Source organism: Carcharhinus amblyrhynchos, chromosome 12 (assembly GCF_965287045.1).
Source record: "Carcharhinus amblyrhynchos chromosome 12, sCarAmb.v2.hapA, whole genome shotgun sequence".
NCBI classification, from domain to species: Eukaryota; Metazoa; Chordata; class Chondrichthyes; order Carcharhiniformes; family Carcharhinidae; genus Carcharhinus; species Carcharhinus amblyrhynchos.
In genome coordinates, this window is record NC_137335.1 from 16,684,893 (window position 1) to 16,706,409 (window position 21,517).

Sequence of the window (21,517 nt, forward strand, 5' to 3'; positions counted from 1 at the left end):
CCACTTTTCATGGAGGAATTGCCAAAATTAGATTCAGAATAGATGACCTTCCATTCAGCAGCTTAATGGTTTTCTACTCAGCCTTGCAGTCAGCTATATTTATTGATTTTTCCCTTCAAGGTTGAATGCGTCTTAAGTACCCTCCCCCCTTTAACTATTCCTGACATCAATGTTTATAAACTTTCTAAGCCTGATTGACAGCTGTGATTTCTTCAAGTGGTTTCACCTCCTCTTTTGCAAATCATTTATTCCCTTTGAAGAAACCATATGCATCAATCAGGCTTAGAATGCTTAAAAAACCATTACACTATCAATCAAAGCCTATTTCAAAGGACTGCGAAATTCGCAGAGGGACAAATGCTCACTGGACCTAACCCCTTGACCTCCCTCAGGGTTCATCATGCTGGGTCAATGCTGGTCATTGCCAGTACCAAAGCCTGCCTGGTGCATTTTCTACTGGGGAGGCAGATGCATTGAGGTCATTGAATGGGCCAGCCAGGACAACTGTCTGCTTGATTTCACCCCATCCACCACATTAAGCATTGTTTTCCTCCAGTACTGATGCACAGTGGCAGCAGGGTGTACAATCTACAAGATGCAAAGCACTAACTCACAAACATTCTTTCAACAGCGCCTTCCAAACCTCTATCACCAAGGACAAGGGCAGCACATGGATGGGAACACTACCACCGCCTGCAAGTTCCGCTTGAAGCTACCATCCTGACTTGCAACTATATTGTGGTTGCCTCACTGTCAAATTCCTGGAACTCTCTTCCTAGCATCATTGTGGGTGTACCCACACTCTATGAACTGCAGCGGGTTAAGAAGGCAGCTCACCATCACTTTCTAAGGGAAATTAGGGAAGGGATGGGAAATAAATGCTAGCCAGTGATCCCCATATCTCATGAATGAATAAAAATATCTGACTACAGAAAGGATAGGCTATAACTATCGAAAAGTTGGATAGCATGGGCTCTTACCTCAAGAAAAGAGAAGGCTGAAGGGTGACTTGATTGAGGTCTATAAAGTTTTGAAATGGTTTCATTGGGCAGATGGGGAGAAGATGTTACCACATGTTGGGAGACCTAAACTAAGGGCTGTAAATACACTATAGGCACTAATAAATCCAAAAGGAAACTCGGCCAAACTGGTAAGAATTTGGAACTTGCTATCACGTGGATTGGTTGAGGCAAATTGCCTAGATGCATTTAAGGGGAAGCTAGATAGGTATGTGAGGAAAGATGAGATGCTGGTATGATTTGATGCAGAGGTATTGGAGGAGCTTGTGTCTGGCACACACTTTAATACAGACCAGTTGAGCTAAATAAACTGTTTTTGTATGGTAAATTCAAGGTTATTCAATGCAAAGTTTGTGGTTTTATGTCTCACTCTCAAGATCTGAGCATAAAATTCCAGGCTGACACTCCAGTGCAGCACTGAGGAAGTGCTGCATGGCTGGAGGTGCAGCCCTTCGGGTAGGATGTTAAAGACATAAACATACAAAGTAGGAGCAAGAGTAGGTCATTTGGCTCCTCCAACCTGCTTTGCCTTCAATAATATCATGGCTAGTCTAGTTCTGTTTCAAATTCCACATTTCAATCTATTCCCGATAATCTTTGATTCTCTTGCATACAAGAACCCTTTAACCTCCACCTTAAAATTATTCAATGACCCTGACTCCATCACCTTCTAAGGCAAGGAGTTCCAAAGGTGCACAATCCTCCAATAAAAACACACTCGCCTCATCTCTTGTTCTAAAAGGGCAACTCCTAATTTTAATTGCCCCCTAGTTCTGAACTCACCCACAAGAGGAACATCCTCTTGTCCAAGGCTCTACCTGTCCTCTTGGATGGACTTAAAAAATTCAATAATGTTATTGTGGACAACAGCAAGGGAGTAACCCCAGGCCAATATTTATTCATCAGCCAACATTACCAACAAACTGATGATCTGGTCATTATTACATTAATACTCATGGAACTTGCTGTGTAGAAATTGACCATAATATTGTCTGCATTATCATAGAATCATAGAGCAGAAGAAGGCCATTCGGCCCATCGAGTATGCACTGACAACAATCCCACACAGGTCCTATCCCCATAACCCCATACATTTACCCTACCTAGTCCTCCTAACACTAAGGGGCAATTTAGCAATGCCAATCCACCTAACCTGCACATCTTTGGACTGAGGGAGGAAACCCCTGCAGACATCGGGAGAGTGTGCAAACTCCACACAGACTGTGACCCAAGCTGGGAATTGAGCCCAGGTCCTTAGCGCTGTGAGGCAGCAATGCTAACCACTGTCCCACCATGCTACCCACAAATGAAAGGAATTACAATTAAAAGTATGAATTGACTGTAAAGTATTTTAGGACATCTCAAAGTTGTGAAAAGTGAGATATGAATCATTTTTCCCAAACCATTCTCCCTGCTACCCCAATACAGCTGGTAGCAACTAGAGATTTCATGAAACATGAGCGTTTGCTCATTCATAGTGATGAAGGCACTCACTGGCCACACGTGAATGACATGGCTTCTCAATGATCTCATAAACTTCATGCAAGATCCAAGCTGGAAGTTCCAGCAGGTGGAAGCCTAGTGCATCCACTTGGATTGGGCCTTATAGTTTTTGGTCCCTGATTTTCTTTACTTGAATTATGTCAACTTTTACAAATGAATAATTGGATACAAGAACCTGATGGAATTAACTTTGCAACTGTTGAAATAGGATATTAACAGCAGGAGTCTTGCCTTACTGAAAACACTTGCAAAAGTCTTCATAATCGATCCATTTTTCTTTACAGTAGATCTTTTGTTGTAATGGGCTAGCAGGTTCGGTGATATTGTCCAAGTTCAATGCTGCGATGGACACTTGGGAAAACAGTGGGCTACCACTGGGTATGCTGAAAGTGCTGTCTGAAATACATAAGGTATAATCATTAGGAAAAAAAAACTTGCGGGAAATCATGTCCTCATAACTTTGTAACCCATTAGTTACTTTGGAAATGCAGTCAACGTGCATATAGTGACATCACTGAAATGGCAAAGGAGTTGAAATATGTTGGGGGAGGAATTTAGAACAGGACATTGGGAGAAATCTTTAAAAATATTGCCATGAGAGGTTTCACCTCTACCTGAACTGGTAGGCTAGTTTAATATCTCATCCCAGAGATCCACACAAGACTCCTTTCATAATGAGGTGGAATGTCAGCCTAGATTATATTGAAGCCTCTGGAGTGGGTTTTGAATCCACAACATTCTGTGTCAGACAAAACGCTATGAATTGACCTGAGCTTTTAGTTACAGCACTAAAAGAAAATGGACTGTTTTCAAGAGACGTTATGGACCAACTGCTAGTGGGAAGTCATAGCTTTGGGATCAGATGCTAAATTCTGTGCTGAAATGAGGGCATTAATTGATACACATTGCACCAGTATTTTGGACAGTGAATTAAATTCATATGGTCATTAATTGTAGGGTCATTTAGATGGCCATGTTTCCTTCAGTACAACAATAACTAGCAATGGATGTTATTATATATGGACTTGCAAAAGGCATTTGACAAAGTTCCATGCAAGTCACTGTTAACAAAAATGTGAGTGTATGGACAGGGAAGCAACATACTAGCTTAGGTAGAAAATACATTGGCAGGAAGAAGAGGGATAATGGGTACATGATCAAACTGGCAAAATATTATTACTGATGTCCTCAGGGATCTGTACTGAAGCCTTGGTTTTTTGCATGTTATAAATATATGATGGTTTCAGGAATAGAGAGTGGTATATCTAAGCCTGCTGATACACTGAAGTAAATAAGGTTGATGGAAGCAATTTGCACCCAGTGAAGTACTTTTAAAATGTGTTAACATTAGAACCTATCAATCCTATTTTGCCTGATCAGCATCTTAACTCCATCCATCTTTCATGGACTCATGGTACTAAGGGTTATGAGTTCATGAAGGATGGATGGAGTTAAGATGCTAGAATTCATTATAAAAGATTGAATAGCAGAGCATTTGGAAACAGAGTCAGCATGGATTTATGAAAGGGAAATCATGCTTGACAAATCTATTAGAATTCTTTGAACATGTAATTAGTAGAGTTCATGAGCGGGAAGTAGTGGGTGTTGTTTATTCTGGAAGACTTTTAACAAAGTCCCATACAAAAGATTAGTGTGTAAGATTAAAATGCATGTGATTGAAGTAGATATTGCGATTGATAGAAAACTGGTTGGCAGAGAGGAAATAAAAAAATTGGAATAAACAGATCTTTTTCCAAATTGCAAGCAGTGACTAGTGGAGTACCACAGAGATCAGTGCCAGGACTCCAGCTATTCACAATACATATTAACAATTTAGATGAGGGAACCAAATGTAATATCTCCAAATTTGCAGATGACACAAAGCTATGTGGGAAAGTGAGCTGTGAGGAGGATACAGAGATGCTTCATTGTGACTTGGACAAGCTGAGTGGGCAAATGCATGTCAGATGTAGTAAAATGTGGCTAAATGTGAGGTTATCTCCTTTGGCAGCAAAAACAGGAAGGCAAATTATTATCTGACTTTGGATTTTGAGAGGGGAATGTGCAACAAGATTTGGGTGTCCTCATACTGAAGCTAAGCATGCAGGTGCAACATGCAGTAAAGAAGGCAAATGATATATTGGCCTTCATAGTGAGAGGAGTACAGGAGCAGGGATGCAATTATTCACAGCCTTGGTGAGACCACACTGAAATAAAGTAGACAGTTTTGGTATTCTTATCTGAGAAAGGATGTTCTTGCTATAGAGGGGGTGCAGCGAAGGTCTACCAGTCTAATTCCTGGGATGACAGGACTGACATATGAGAAGAAATTGAGATGGTTGGATTATATTTGCTGGAGTTAAAAGCTTGAGGGGAGTAGGGAATCTCATACAAATCTATAAAATTCTAACAAGACTAGATAAAATGGATGCAGGAAAGGTGTTCTAATGGCAGAAGAATCCAGAACCAGGAGTCACAGTCTAAGGATACAGGATAAACTATTTATGACTGAGATTAGAAATTTCTTCCAGAGAGCGGTATGCCTGTGGAATTAGCTGCTACAAAAAGCAGTTGAGGCCAAAACATGGTATGTTTTCAAGAAGAATTTAAATATAGCTCTTGGGCCTAGAGGGATCAAAGGATATGGCAGGTGGAGCAGGGTGGGGGGGAATGGGAACAGGTTACTGCGTTGGATGATCAGTCACAATCATAATGAACGGCGGAGCAGGCTCAAAGGGCTGAATGGCCTACTCCTGCTCCTATTTTCTAAGTCTAATTAGATAAATCACTGAAAGCTAGTCGACAGGGACAAACAAATAATTCAAGAAGCTAATGGAATGTTAACTTTCATTTCAAGAGGGCTGAAATACAAACAGATGGACACTATCTTATTGTTGTACAGAGCCCTGGTTACTCTGGAATATGACATTTGGTCTCAACTCTGCATTGCAGGAAGGATATATTGGCCTTGGAGGGGATGTAATGCAGATTCACCAGAAACATACTGGAGCTGAAAGGGTTAAAGTAGGAGAACAAGTTGCATAGAGTCAGCTTGTATTCCCTCCAGTGTAGAGGACTGGTGAATGAACTAATTAAGACGTTTAAGATGAACAAAATAATTGATCGGTTGATAGATTTAAACTATTTGGTCTGCTGAGAGATTCCAAAACAAGGGGGCTTTACCTTAAAAATAGAGAGAGACCACTAAGGGGCTGTGACAGAATCTACTGGCTTATCATCCGCGAAGAGCTGGTGAAGCTTTAGGTCAATTAAAAATTTCAAAACGGCTTCAAAACGAAAACATTTTGAGCCTACTTCACCATTCAGAAATAGAAATAACATTCTGAGTCCTTATCACTCTTGAAAGCTTTAAGCAGAAATTTATATAGGAGCTTTCATGTCCTCAGTATGTCTGGAAGCAACTTGCAGCCAATGAAGTATATTTAAAGTGTTTGAACATAGAAACACCTCAACCCTGTTCTGCCTGATCAGCATCTTAACTCCATCCATCCTTCACGGACTCATGGTATTAATGGTTATGAGTCCACCAGGGATGGATGGAGTTAAGATACTGATCAGGCAGAATAAGATTGCGAGGTTCCTATGTTAACACACTTTAAAGTACTCCATTGGCTGCAAATTGCTTTCAGACATACTGAGGTCATGAAAGGTCCTGTATAGATCTGTTTTTGAAGCTTTCAAGACATTTCAGGACTCAAAACGTTAACTCTATTGCTCTCTTTTTTACATGCTGTCAGGCTGCTGAGTTTTTGCAACATTTTTCTGTTTTTAGTTCAAATTTCCAGCATCTGCAGAATTTTGCCTTTATTACATAAATGTGTGCTTATCTGCACTATTGGGCTATCTACCTAATGTGTCACCCTACCACCCACTGCTGTTCCTCCTGACTTAATCAGCCAACTGTAGTGTAAATAGTGGATGCACTGAGTTCAATTGTTATACATGGTCACTTATTTTTCCAGTCTGCAGCAATGTAATTCCTGTTTTGAACAAGTAAGCTCAGTGAGAGTCCGAGAAATACCTGAAAGCTGATTTTAAATAGCAATTATGCTAGTAACTGGAGACAATTTGCATTATTTGTGTAATTCCTCACTTCCGTCAGTGTTACAGCACTTTATAGACACTGTCTCTAAAGTCAGCACTGTTATAGAAGCATTTGCAGCAGCCAAGTATTATAACTCACTGTCTTCAATACAGAAATGCGACAACATAGATTTGGTCATGTTACCACAATACAGGTTATATGGTACTCATGAAACTATTCAATGGTACAATGTAAAGAATGTGGATTAAAAATGACTTTCAGTCTTACGTTTTTCTTAAAAGAAAAACTCAAATAAAAAAGGTCAAGCAATTCATCTTTTGGAGGCGGTATTGTTAAGTTTCCACAGAATTGGTGGAAATTGAACTTTCCTGAAACCCTGTGATGGGAGATTGAATGAGTGAAAACACCTACAATTGATCAACCAGAGGGTATCAGCAATAATCACAGAATCACTACAGTGTAGAAGGAGGCCATTCAGCCCATTGAGCCTGTGCTGACAACAATCTCACCCAGGCTCTATCCCCATAACCCCACAAATTTACCCTGCCAATCCTCCTGATACTAAAGGGCAATTGAGCATAGCCAATCCACATAACATGCACATATTTGGAGTGTGGGGGGTGGGGAACACATGCAGACACGGGAAGAATGTGCAAACGCGACACAGTCATTCAAGGCTGGAATCGAACCCAGGTCCCTATCTACCCACGTCTTAAATATATTTAGTGAAGTGGTGGAGGCTACCTCGCTAAATATATTTAAGATGCGGATAGATAGGTTTTTGGTAGGCAAGGGGATCAAGGGTTATGGGGGGAAAGCGGGAAAGTGGAACTGAGCCACTTCAGATCAGCCATGATCTTATTGAATGGCAGGGCTGGCTCGAGGGGCTAGATGGCCTACTCCTGCTCCTATTTCTTATGTTCTTATGTTCCTTGGTGTTGTGAGGCAGCAGTGCTAACTACTGAGCTATCCTGCTGCTCTAATAATGTAATAGTTAAAAAGACATTTAATAAGAACAAGAAATATATTTAACATAAATCTAGCTGTAGTGAAAGGGACTTTGTTGAGTGGGAAGAAAAGCCGAAACAGAAAGTTGAATTCGGATGATTCCTTTCAATCTGTTGTTAATGGTGGGTAATGACAAATTGGTTTCTTCTCAGAAACACATGTATGAAGTGAAGGATAGAGGAGGGATGTGATGAGATGACAATAATGGTAAACTAATTCAGTGTACTTGAGCAGAAATTATAAGAAAACAGTATGGCCTTAAGAAAACATGAAGATAAGCAACAAGAAATCATGAAAATGTCCTGAGGAGCCCCATGTAAGGACATGTTAAGTGGCAGATGGCATTGATTCATGCTGAATTAAGAGCAAGTGATTTATGAAACTGCTTAAAGTGAAATGGCTAAGGACAAAATAAAGCTTAAAGTAATGTTCATAGAGAGCCCAGATATTCGTAGAGCAAGAAATTAGGATAGGTAGCTCCAGGCTTAACAACAAGTGATATAAATAACATTAAGTTATTGGAGCTAGCAAGGTGGTGGGAATGGTATTGAACTACATATGATGTCATAGAGGCTAAGCAGCAGATTGCTGTCACTGTGCTGCCAAAATACATAATTCATGCTAATCTGATTCAGGAGAGATTGTTTACTTGTATTTATTTTTAACACAGAGAAACATCAAAAGATATAATAAGACAAAAATGAATGCTGAACCAAAGGGGATGTTAGAAAGGGTTAAAGACATGGTCAAAAAGTTTGGTTTTGAAGCGAATCTTAAAGGAGCGAGATTTGGAGATGTGCCAGAGGCCAGAGTTTAAGAAATGGAGAGTTCTGGGAAGGATTGGAGGGTTGGAAAAGATGTTGAGAACTTTAAATCAGAGTTACTCAAGTACCGTGAGTCAATGCAAATCAATGAAGACAAGAGTGATAGATGAGTGGGTCTTGGTGCGGAGTAAGATAGAGATAGCTGAATTTTGAAATGAGTTAAAGTTTACAGAATGTGGGGAACTGGAGTGAAATCAGGAGAGCATTGGGACAGTTGAGTCTAGAGGTGACAAAGCAGGAGTTAGAATTGCAACAGCAGGTTGACTGGAAGCAGGCAATATTGCGAATGTGGGTGTTGCTGATAAGGGCAGTATTTATTGCCCATCCCTAACAACACTTGATAATGTATGATGTGAAGATGCCAGCATTGGACTGAGGTGGACACAGGAAGAAGTCTCATAATACCAGGTTAAAGTTCAACAGGTGAGTTGAGTCCACTCACCTGATGAAGGAGCAGCACTCCGAAAGCTTGTGATTCCAAATAAACCTGTTGGACTTTAACCTGGTGTTGTGATACTTCTTACTGTGCATTGATAAGGTAGTGATATATTACATTCTTGAACTGCTACAGTTTGTGGGTACTAGGGTTCAGTGCTATTCGGGAGGGAGTTTTGATTTAGTGACAGTCAAAGAACGACGATACATTTCCAAGTCAAGATGGTATGTAACTTGCAGGAGGTAGAGGTCACAAGTTTGGAAGGTTTGTCGAAGAAGCTTTCGCGAGATGCTGCAATGATCAACACTATGCTGCCCAGTGCACTGGTGGTGGAGGGGGCAAATATTTAAGATGGTGGATGAGATGCCAATCAAGTCTTGCTTTATTTTGAATGGCACTGAGCTTCTTGGGTGTTATTGGAACAGAACTCATCCATGCAAGTGAGGAATATTTGATTACACTCCTAGCTTGTAACCTGTCGAGATGGACAGGCTTTGAGAGTCAAGGGGCAGAATAATAGAGGGGAAGGAGGAAACCATGTCAACACTGACCTACCATGCAGCCATAAAGCGCTTTGAATTCGGTAAATGTACCTTCTTGTTACTGAAATACGGAAAGACAAGTTACGTTACATCGTCAAAGTTTCCCTTTAGGATTCGGTTTGCATGGCAATTAATATCAGCTGGATTGTAACACCAGTCTTCAGTAAAGAAGCATCAGGAGAATAAACCAGACAACAAAATCCATAATCATGAGGCCACATGATGTAATCCTCTGGGGCAAGTCAAAGATATGCATTGTCCAACCACCAGGCTACTTGAGGAAGAGGCTTTGCTCATGTCACTGCAGTGGACAGAAAGGCAGCACACTGTAATGAGATGATGCAGTCACTATAAACCCAAAACAGACATGCGGAACATATGACGAGGGGAGGCACCTGTTAGCTCTGTATCACTTTAGAGCGTTGCAACACACTGAACAGCCATTTGTGAGATGAGAATTTGAGAAACAAAATAGGTTTGTAAATGTGCAAAGTATATACAGTTTAGTGAACATCAATGCCATTTTTGTGCTCTCAAAATTTCATTTTTCTTCCTCTATTCCCCATAGGAGGAAAAAATGAAGAGATTTTGAGAGCACAAAGCTGGCTTACGTTCTTCCTTGACATCAAGTAGAGGTGGAGACAGTCTGAGAACCACTACGCCCTGTTGTCTATGATGACCTTGGCAGGTGTCCTCTGAAGCATCCCAGCTCGCTTAGGGTCTTCAGCTGTGGGGCTCGTGCATCCACCTTGGCCTGAGCAGCTGGAGATTGAGGTGCCGTATCTGCTTTTTGCCTAGCCGTTGCTGGAACTCTGTTGGCTATAGCGATGGTGTGCAGATCTTCATGCATATCCATCAGAAACTGAGTATTCTGTTGGATCAAGGTCTGTATGGAGGTTGCCACCTTTTCAGTGGTGACCACAAAATGCCAGGGTGTCAGTGGAATGACATCAGACTGAATATGGAATGATTCCTCCATCCTCTGTTCTAATATGTTGTCACTGCCTCTGCCTGCCATGGATCCAAATCTGTGCTCTGCTTAGCAGAGGTAACCCCAAGCCTGCTGTGCAACTAGGTCACAATGAAGTGTGTATTTCTACACTGGTGGAGGATGTATGTGAATGCAGTGACGGGTCTATATCTAGCGGGTCCTTATCCAAGGTGTTCCCGAGATTGGGGCTGATGGGCTAGCTGGTTGTGTGCCTCCACTTTCTCTTGCTGATGTGTAGAATAGAAAGATGAGAAAATTAGTGATTGTCTGAATAGTTACCAACATTAAAGGGCACTCACAAGGTCAAATTTTATGCTCCCTCTTTATTTCGGGTCTCTGGAGAGGAAAGAGATGTTGGAATCAACGCAAATTAAACTTACACCCTTGAGGAAGTTGCTACAGATATTAAAAAGAATATTGCTGAAGATTTGGGGACAGCAAAAAGGATTAAACAGGCTGAGCTGCTGTTTTGTCACAATTTTCACAGTGGTATGCTGCAAGAGTTGTTCCAGTCTTATTGTGATGGACAGTGATTGAGCAACAGCAATTTTAGATACAGCTAAGTGACGAATTGATTTATGGAAGAGAGAAAATAGCATCCACTTACGTTAGACGATTCTGAAAATGGGAGAAGAGAATGGAAATAGAATTCCAGTGGACAACTCCTGTTGGAAGCCGCCCAACAGACACAAAGGGTGGAATGTTCCCATTCTGCCCGCCACAGGAATGTGGGACACAGGCCGTGCAAAGGTCTGTTGACCTCTGGTGGGATTTTCCAGTCTTGGAGCGAGCATGGTCAGAAAATCCCGCCCAACGAGTCAAATATATTCTGTGCTATGTATTTCTAGGATTCTATAACCCCTACAAGCTCTGCACAAGGGAGCATACACTATACCTATATATTGCATTTTCTCTTTTCACAGCACTGGACACAGGATTAACATAGCGGTTCCTCATATCAGGAAGCCAGTCATTTGTGTCAAAAGCTCTGGACCTCATGATTAAAAAGCTTGCATCTTAAAATGGGGAGACATTTTCTCAAGACAGAAAATTGGATAAGTGTTTGAGGCAAAGGAAGGCACGGAAAGATCTCAGCCTGGATTTTCAGCCTCAAGGTTGGTCAGGAAAATTCTTCACTCGGTCTGCCCACCTCAGGAGAAAGTGCACACAAAGGCGGAGGAGAAGGTCTGAGGTCATGCCAGCCAACTCAGGGCAAAGTTTGCAGGCAGCCACAGAGTGTGCCGGTGCTGAGCTGGACTGTGTAAAAGGCTCACTTCAGTGTTGTAGGATTTCATCACAGTGAAAATAAAAATTGGAATGCCTTCCAGCCCTCACCCCCAAAACACTCCCTATGTCCCATCCATGCCACTTCATGCACCTCCACCCACCTCTCTACAATCCCTCATGCAATCCATACCAAGGTAACTTCCCCCCCTCCCCCACAAACACCCCCTATAGCCCCTCATGCCCTCTATGCCAAGCTATGGCACTTCCATGCCTATTCACATATAATACATTGCCTGAAGCAATAACCCTGAGCATGATAGTAGGATGTTAAGAAAAACTTTAAGAACAGTCATTCATTGACAATGTTATATCTTTAAAAAAAATTCCTTTTTACTACAGGGCAATAACAGTGTCAATCATCCAGCCCCTTTAAAGTTTCAATAGTTGAAACTACAGGCACTTGAAATCTCTGAGCTTTGTATAAATAAACATTGTGAAAGTAACATCAAAGATCAGTGAGCCAGAGCTGTTAATCAAGAGATGCTTTCACTGAGACACAGGTGTTTTAGTACGCTAATGGATGTCTGGGTTCTCAACCTAACATACATAATGAAGCTTGGCTGAGAGCCCAAACATCCATTAGCCTTGTGAGACACCTGAGCCCAGGAGAAATCATTGCTTAATTGACAATTGGAAACCCTGGAAATGTGGTCAAAGATCCTGGAATTAGGTCTCAGCTGCCATTTTTAAAGAACTCCCAAGGCAGCCTGACATGGTGAAAATCCAGGCCTTAGAGAGTAAATAGCACTAGTTTTAACAAACAGCCAACAGGGATAAAATGCATTGAATGGCCTCCTTCTGCAGTGGGATCTTCCAAAGTTCTGTACTTGAGTGTGTAGATTTGAGTTAGAAACTCTGGCTTTCTGCTTTTCCTATTGGTTTATTTACTCGGACGGAAGCATTTTTATTCTTAATGGAAACAATGGAGAAACAGAGCCTAAAATTACAGTCATTATTAATAATTCGAGAAAAGAACCACTCAAGAAACAGAAAGGTCCATTATTTTGTTGTCTACTTAAAAAAAAATCATGGGTTTCAAGCAACTCCTTCTTGATAGTATCACCCTCTGTATCATGAAAACATCAACAAGGGCAATGAATTTATTTCCCAGTCGCTTGTCTCACCTTCCTTATTCTTGCATCCCACTCACAAAAAAATCTTCAGTGTTGTAAAAAATGAAAACTCACCTTCAATTAAGCTCTCCATTGGGTGTCGAACATACATAGGTTCTTCCTGTTAAAAGAAAACAGAGTAAAATGCACAGCCAAAAGAATAGCACACAATGGCAGATCAACAATTTGGAGGGGGGAGGGGGCGATTCTCCCAGCTTGCTGCTCTGCCCTATGTGCCAGGAGATGTCGTCAGTGGAGGCTATTTCACAGGCTCCCAGATGGGTGCCACAGCCTCCGCGCATGCCGGTGCATTAGCCTTGTGCTGTAAATTGGCGCAGAGTTGATTTCAATATTTAAACCCCTATCTTCATCCCATTAGCAGGCACAGGACTGAAATCTCCAGACCCACTAGCATTGACTACTGCTCCCCAATAATGGGGAACAGGCAGCTTGACATTGCTGGAGGGAACAGAGACCAAGAAGGCCCCCCCCCCCCCAGGAGGTTGGGGGCAATGGGGGGGTACCTTCTGGGCAGTGCCAGCATGCAACTGCCACCTGGCTCCTAGCACTGCCCAAGGGGCAAACTGGCAATACCTAAGGGGTACCCTGGCACTGCCAACTGAGCATTGGGCAGTGCCAAGGGGGGGGGGGGGTCAGAGCCTGTATGGAGCAAGCAATGGGGAGGAGGCAGTTCTTCTGCCACTCTGCACAGGGATTGGTGGCAGAGGGAAGGAGGATGGTGATCAGGGCTGGCCATCCGGATGGGGCAGGGTGGAAATCAGGTGATCGGGGTTGGCTGGAGTGGGTGGGGGAGGTGGGGGGACATCGGGCCTGGCCCAGAGAGGTTCCTGATGCCAGTGATTGGGAGTGGGGAGTTGGAGGGGCAGTGATGAATGGTTGCGGGGCTGGCCAGTGATTGGGAGGCCGGCAATGCAGGGCCACTGCGCATACGCCAATCCCAGTACTGACAGATTGCCGCATGCGCAATGGCCCGCTCAGCATTATGCTGCCAGCCTTTCAGGCAGGAATAGGTCCTGCCCCTGGATTTTCAGAGTGAATCCCACTAGGACACTCTGCAGTGCTCAGAGTGCAGGGGATTCAATCTAAAAATCCCGTTAAAAAAACCAGCAGGAGTTACTCCCATTTTCATGCGAATTGTGGACTCTTTTTTGGGAGAATCCCAGCCCCGGATTTTTTATTAAAGCAATGCTTTGAGCTGGTGGTTCCAGTAGGTGATCTGTCCTGCTGGTACCAATATCTTGGGATATATCCTGCTTATAATCCAATAGGAGGTATCATGTTTTACCAGTACCTGGAATCCAAAGCTATCTTAAAGCCAAATGATGTCAGAACAGTTGAACCAGTTGCTTTGGGTGATCCTAAGCTTAACCATTACATGCCACTGGCAGATATATTCCGCCATCATCACTATTCTAGAAAGGTAATGGCATTACACGATGCTGACAAATTGTGAGTCATAGAGTAGGTGGTAAAATAATGTTAACCTTCTTGCTCTGTACAGGCTGAAAATGTAAAATTGGCCCTAAAGGGTTTACTTTGGAGATGTTTATCTCCCTGGAACATCTGAAGATCTATAGATCAAACTGTTCCCCTCTTTTTGACACCAAAGGCTAATGAATGGCAAATGATGGTTTACGTGGTTGTTGCAGTAGTATACTTCCTATACCTCCATCTGATATTGCCAGAATTTATATCTGAGATCAGAAAATCACTGTTATTGAGAAGTTCCCAGCCACCTGACGAAGGGGCAGGCTGTCCCGAAAGCCTGGGGCTTTTGCTACAAATAAACCTGTTTGGATTTTAAACTGGTGTGGGATTTCTTTCTGTTTTACCCCAGTGCAACGCCGGCATCTCCACATCATAGAGAAGCTCCGACAGCTGGCCACTCATTTTCTGAAACAACTCCTCTCAAGTGTCTTTTATGGTGCTGAGGGTGATGACGTGGTCTCCTTTGATGAAGGATAAGGTATGTAGAACTGTCAAGCTGTCAAGTTATTTAAACACATAGCCCTTTGGAAATTTATTTGAAAACTGTTTGTTATACCTGTAACATTTGGAAAAAATCTGTTCCAGCAGTTTTCATAACTGTTTGTTGAAAGTACTATCATTATAGCATGATTAGTGATCACCTGCTATTGAAAACCTTTCAATATCACAGTGGAAACTGTTAGTTCAAAGTTTGACTGACAGCTCAATGAAGTTATTAATAGATTAGCTGGTTTGATAGGGGGTTATGAACACAATTGTTTGTTTTTACAAGGGATTAAGTGTTTGGGAGTATTTAAATGTATTTATTGGGATTTCATGAATGAGACTGTTTTTAATAGAGTGAAATCTGTAATAGATATTTGGAAGTTTCATTTCAATCCAGCCCTTAGAGCCAATCCTTATCCCGAAGTTATGGATCTGACTTGCTGACTTCCCTTACCTACATTGTTCCAACATGCCAGAGGCTGTTCACAGAAATGGTGAGCACCATGACATGGTACTAAGTTGGCATCGGGTTTTAAAGAGAAATGTGGTTGATGGGGCATGAGATGGCATGGAAGCTTTGGGAGACCATTTGGAGTGGTTGGGGGAATGGGTTGGCATGAGTAGACATGTATGGCATTGGGAGTGGGCTGGGGGTATGAAGGTTAAGGGTTAGAGGGCCTAATGTTTAAAAAAAACTGGGATGAAGTCCCTGAGAACTGAGGGGACCTTTTAAATGGTCTGCCTTGGCACTCGCAGCCCTTGTAGCTGCCTCTGACCTGTGTCCAAGGGCTACAAGCTTATCCTGCACCACCACTACTCTGAATCTCTACCTTTGAATGCCATTTGGGTCACTTTTCCTGAGGTGAGTGCAGCAAACCGGGAAATTATCCACCTGAGTGCAATGCCTTGGGAGTGAAAATCCAGGAGAGATTGCTCTGAATGCCCAAAGGTGGGTGAGTAGAGGAGGAAAAGGTGACAGGAAGTCTGAATAAAATGGAATTCAGTTTATCTCTGGGCTCTGCCTCCAATTACTAAACCTGTCTCAATTAATAGAGCTTATGAGACATATTTGGATGAAGGAATATTGGCTGGAATGTAACACAGAGGTCTGGCCTATGTAGTAGCTAGGAAGACAGGAACAATCCTGTCTTTGCTGGCCCTGGAAACCAAAACACTATTTCACTTGGCTCCGGCAATTAGCTACTTGAGGCCATTGCTTCCATCCACACCCCCAAACCAGGATGTCCCGTCTCAAAGAACTGTTAGCTCTTCAGTCCCAGAAGCGCCACTGGGAGCGGTGGCTGTTATGTTATTGTCTCTGAACACAAACACACCAAATAATATGACAATGATCAATAATCTAAATGAAGGGTTCTTCATAGAAGAACGACAGGATTCCAGGAGAGTTTTTATCAAATGTGTTACTGCTGCTCCAACTGCTACTTCTTTCTTCAGGTATCAAGCTTTAAAGGAGTTTTAGTTATCTTTACTTCTGTGTTGCTCCATGATTATGTTTAGCAAAGTACTGCAGTCATTTGCCATGTTTCTGCAAATGACTGCCTCTCACCTGCTCTTACCACTTGTCATTGGTGCATTTACAAGTTGATACTCAGCTGTGACCATACATTCCTTGGCCATCAAGTCCTGGAGTGGGACTTTAACCCGAAGTTTTTTAAGAACATAAGAACATAAAAACATAAGAAATAGAGCAGGAGTAGGCCATCTAGCCCTTCGAGCCTGCCCCGCCATTCAATAAGATCATGGCTGATCTGTCGTGGCTCAGTTCCACTTTCCCGCCCTCTCCCCATAACCCTTAATCCCCTTTCCTATCAAAAACCTATCAACCCGCATCTTAAATATATTTAGCGAGACAGCCTCCACCACCTCAACGGGCAGAGAATTCCAGAGATTCACCACCCTTTGAGTGAAGAAGTTCCTCCTCAACTCTGTTCTAAACCGCCCATCCTTTATCTTGAGGCTGTGCCCTCTAGTCCTACTGTCCTTTCTGAGCGGGAAGAGCCTCTCCACCTCTATCCTATCCATCCCATTCATCATCTTATACGTCTCAATGAGATCTCCCCTCATTCTTCTAAACTCTAACGAGTACAAGCCTAGTTTATTCAGCCTCTCCTCATAGTTCAACCCCCTCAACTCCGGTATCAGCCTAGTAAACCTCCTCTGCACTCCCTCCAAGGCCAAAATATCCTTGCGTAAGTGCAGCGACCAAAACTGCACACAGTACTCCAGCTGCGGCCTCACCAGTGCCCTGTACAGTTGCAGCAAGACCTCCCTACTTTTATATTCAATCCCCCTCGCTATGAAGGCCAGCATCCCATTTGCCTTCCTGACCACCTGCTACACCTGCAGGCTGGGTCTTTGAGACTCATGCACAAGGACCCCGAGGTTCCTCTGCACCGTTGCATGCTGCAGTTTTTCGCCATGTAAGTAATAGTCCTTCCTACCATTATTCCTACCAAAGTGGACAACTTCACACTTGCCAACATTAAATTCCATTTGCCAGTTCCTGGCCCATTCGCCCAGCCTATGTAGATCCTTCTGCAGACTTTCCACACCCTCCGTACAATTTGCCGTTCTACCAATCTTGGTGTCATCAGCAAATTTCGACACCATACACTTGGTTCCCTCCTCCAGATCATCTATATAATGCTCAGAAGCAGAGGTGTTATGCACAGTGCCACGCTCCCAACCCAACGACTACATCATATATTGACTTGCCTCACATCAATGTGATGGTGAATACAAATTATTCATATATTCAGCAGTGCACTAATCAGTACGTTACCCTACACACACAACAAAGCAATATCACAACAGTGGTTACTGTTGCAGCCAATCCCGGAACCAAGCCAGTGATGGAAGTTGGAGAAGCAGCTAATTGGGGTTGGCTCAACTAGGCTGGTCAAGCAAGTACCAGTGAGAGGTGAGGGTTTGCGGTGATCAGGAGATCAGTGCTGTCCACAATGGCAGCCCACTGTATGACTCAAGATGTCTGAACAGGAGTAAACCACCCTCTCTACCAAGTCCAAAATGTGGCCTTGCCACATGATGTGGACATCTCTTGTCACTGATAAAATACTAAGGACCTCAACTGATATTAAGAAAGAAAATCTTGCAACAAAGTAATACAAAAATATAGATATTTCTGTAGTGTAGGAAATGGACAGCCAAATTTGTATTCAGCATTGTCCAAATAATTTAGTTTTTGTGTTTTGATTGAGGGATAAATATTGACCAGCATAATGTCCCGGAGCTTCTTCAATGTAGTCCGTGTGATCTTTTACATTCATCTGTGCAGGCAGATGGGGCTTTGGTTTAACATTCCATTTAAAAGAGGGGAACTTAAACAGTACAGCTCTCCCTCAGTACTGCACTGGGGAGTCAGTCTTGATTTTTGTGCTCAAACCCTGGAGCAGGACTTGAACCCAGAACGTTATGACTCAGAGAAGGGAACGCCATCAATTGAAACTGACACAACATAAACTGACGAAATTGCAGGGAAAGTGGGTAAGCAACAGGCATTACTTTGCCACCATCACACCCAATCTCAAAACCCAATGTGCGCCAGCCTATTCCTGATATTGTCACGATAGGTGCCTGGGCACATTGTTTTATGAAGTACACACCCTCTGTTAATTTAGGCCTCTGTCAGTCACTTTCATAGTTACTAATCTATTTGAATCAGTGGATCCTTGTCTGCGTGGTGACTGCTAAAGGATTCCTCTGTGGGTGTGATCCTGATTTCGCATTAGCATCAGAAACTAAGCTCTTGTCAATAAATGATTAACAAAATGAGTTAAGCCCTTGTAATTCGCAGCTGCTGTATGTGTAGTTTGGGTAACGAGACTCGAGAGGATATTTTAAACTCATGTGGTGTTGGACGAATGAAAGAATGAATCATGATAGATTAAATTAGCTGGAAATGATCAAACTGACCAATTGTCTAGTTATTTCCAAATATTTGATGGTTCCCAGATGCAGTATAATTCGCAACTGTGAAAGGAAACATGTTCTGATCATGCCATATGCCCATATAACTTACTGGGAGATGGACACTTTTCAAAAGGGCTATGTCAGTCACCAACACCATACTGGGTGAAACAAAAGACAGAAGGCCAACAGCTTATTAATCAATCCACACAGCAGCCTAGCAAGTCAGTTTGGGGTAGAAAGACAAGAGGGGAGCCAAATCTCACCCTCCATAAAGAAAAATGCTGCCTCAAGTCTCAGTACATAGGTACTGAATTGGGCTTATTCATTTTGCCTGCAAGACTACATTTCTTCATTCCAAGAGATTGGCCACAACTGCATCTGAAACAACCAGAAACCTAAAAACTCCACTGACTCCAATGAACCAAGAGTTAATCCTTGAGGTCAACACTATTTCATCAAAAGGACAGTGTTAACAGGTGACCCATGTCTTCTAATCTCTGTTAGTAAGTGTCTGTTTAAAATAATTGTTTCCTGTGCGTGTCCAGATACTGGGGAGTGGGAGTTCATTGTGTTTACATTTTGGGCTGTGAAAAATTAAACTTTATCCTTTCTTTAGATGTCACTTACAAGAAAGCTGTAGTATAACACTTTCTAAGGATTAATGGTCAGGATTTACTTCTCCAACTTGTGGTAGGTGAGCTTGGTGGCACAACTGGAAAATATGGTGAGAAAGCCCAAGCCATGGGTCAAGATGTTACGGCCTCGCTTGGGCGAGATTGGAAATTTAGTTCTGGGAATGGAGATTTAGTTCTGGGAACCTTGCCCGCCCCAATTCTGGGCGGGCAAGGTGGTAGAGTTTCTGTTGTGTTTCCCTAGTGGCGTAAATGCAAGACATGATCGTGCCCCCGCCCCCCCTCAGTTAATGGTGGGCTGCATTTCCCACTATCCAATGCCGGGAACATTCATTATAGTTGCCACACATTGGAATCATTCCCCCACATTAAAGTTAAATTCCATGGTGATGTGCTTTCAGAATGGCATGATTCACAACGATCATTAAAAGTGCGCATGTGATGGCCTGAACTTTGAGGGTAACTTTAAGGTGAGTGAACTAAAGATAGTGCAAACTTCACCACAATTCCAATGCAAAGAAATGGCCCCCTTGATTCAGGGTGGTGGGAGGGACCATTTCCACAGCAGCTTCTTTGTGGTTGGCTTGTGGTGTCGGGCAAGGGCAGCAGTGCTGTGGGGGTGAGAGGTCGAGGGGGAGATGGTGGGGTGCACTGAGCCATGCAATTGGCAAAGTATTTCAAAATTGAGCATTCTTCCAAAGCTGAGACGGTTGCCATGCTTGGAGTTTGACTTATGAAACATAATGACCACTCAAACAACACTAATTTCTGAGGGTGCCAATGATTGTTCCTGTAGTGTTAACTCCTCATACACAGACTTCAAAATCAACCTGATGTTATGGGGCAACTGGACAAGTTTGATGATCCTCTGACGACAGGTTGGCAGAGATCACTCATAAAGGGTTGTGTTCCGAAGGCTCAGAATTGTAGTTGCATAGGCACAGAAAATTAATCCTCATGGTCCAGACAAACTACTCAGTTTGCAATGCAGGTTAGCATGTGTGCTGCATGTATGCTGAGAGCACAGGATGCAACTTAGTGGCTGAAACTGCCACCACTCTGTGGGCCTGTCGGGGAACACTTCAGCAGCCGAGGGCATTCAGCTTCTGATCTTTGAGTAAGCGTTCTTCAAGGTGGCCTGCAAGACACATGACAACGCAGGATTGCTGAGCAGAAACTGATAGCCAAGTTACGCACGCATGAGGATGGCCTCGACCGGGATCTTGGGTTCAGTGCACCCCACCAAAGGGGGGGTGAGTCATAGGGGTTACACATAGTGTGAACCCAACAATACAACAAAAGCCGGCCTGTGTCAATTCTCTGTGTCAGACTGTGCCAGTCACAGTATTCAAGAGGGTTAAAACATTCCTTCTCTAAAGTGCATCTTATTGCGGCAGCCAAGAGTTGAGAAAAGGGGGAAATGAGTCCACATCTCTCCCTGCCAGCAACATCAGATTGCAATGTCTTGGTGTGGCAGGTTTACCTTCATTTTGATCAGTACAATTACTGTCTAATAAACAATTTCCTGCACTACAATTCAATACCAAAAGCAATCATGGATAAAACATTGTAGAAACATATGAAATTAACAGTCTCCAGGAATTTCCCATCTAGTTTGCTGTTGATTCTCATTTGCAATTCAAACAGAAAGTGCTGGTGTGTGTTTGAAGATAATTAATGAGCAATTGATGGTAATATAGAAACATATTTAGAAAATAGGAACAGGAGGAGGCCATTTGGCCCTTTGAGCCTGCTCCACCATTCATCATGATCATGGCTGATCATCCAACTCAATAACCTAATCCTGCTTTTTCCCCATAACCTTTGATCCCATTCAACCCAAGTGCTATATCCAGCAATCTCTTGAATACTTTCAATGTTTTGGTATCAATTACTTCCTGTGGTAATTAATTCCACATAATCTGCACTGCCTGTCAAAAACTGAGATTAGGTTATTAAAGCACAGAGATCAGTTTGGGCCTGAAAACAGATCTGAGGTAATCTTTCACCCCACCAGTGGAGTGCCCCAGGGATCTGTTCTAGGACCCTTGCTGTTTGTCATTTTCATAAATGACCTGGATGAGGAAGTGGAGGGATGGGTAAGTAAGTTCGCTGATGACACGAAGGTCGGTGGTGTTGTGGATGGTCTGG

General features: G+C 42.8%; 1 protein-coding gene across 1 annotated transcript in view; it reads right to left on the reverse strand.

Moving 5' to 3' along the window:
* adgb (androglobin) overlaps positions 1 to 21,517 on the reverse strand; it is a 267,020-nt gene that overhangs the window by 119,612 nt on the left and 125,891 nt on the right. Inside the window, exons 15-16 of the mRNA XM_080200127.1 lie at positions 12,864 to 12,909; positions 2,759 to 2,918 (exon numbers count right to left, since the gene is read on the reverse strand). Of these exons, the coding sequence (XP_080056253.1) occupies positions 2,759 to 2,918; positions 12,864 to 12,909 (206 nt within the window). The remainder of the gene's footprint in view (positions 1 to 2,758; positions 2,919 to 12,863; positions 12,910 to 21,517) is intronic.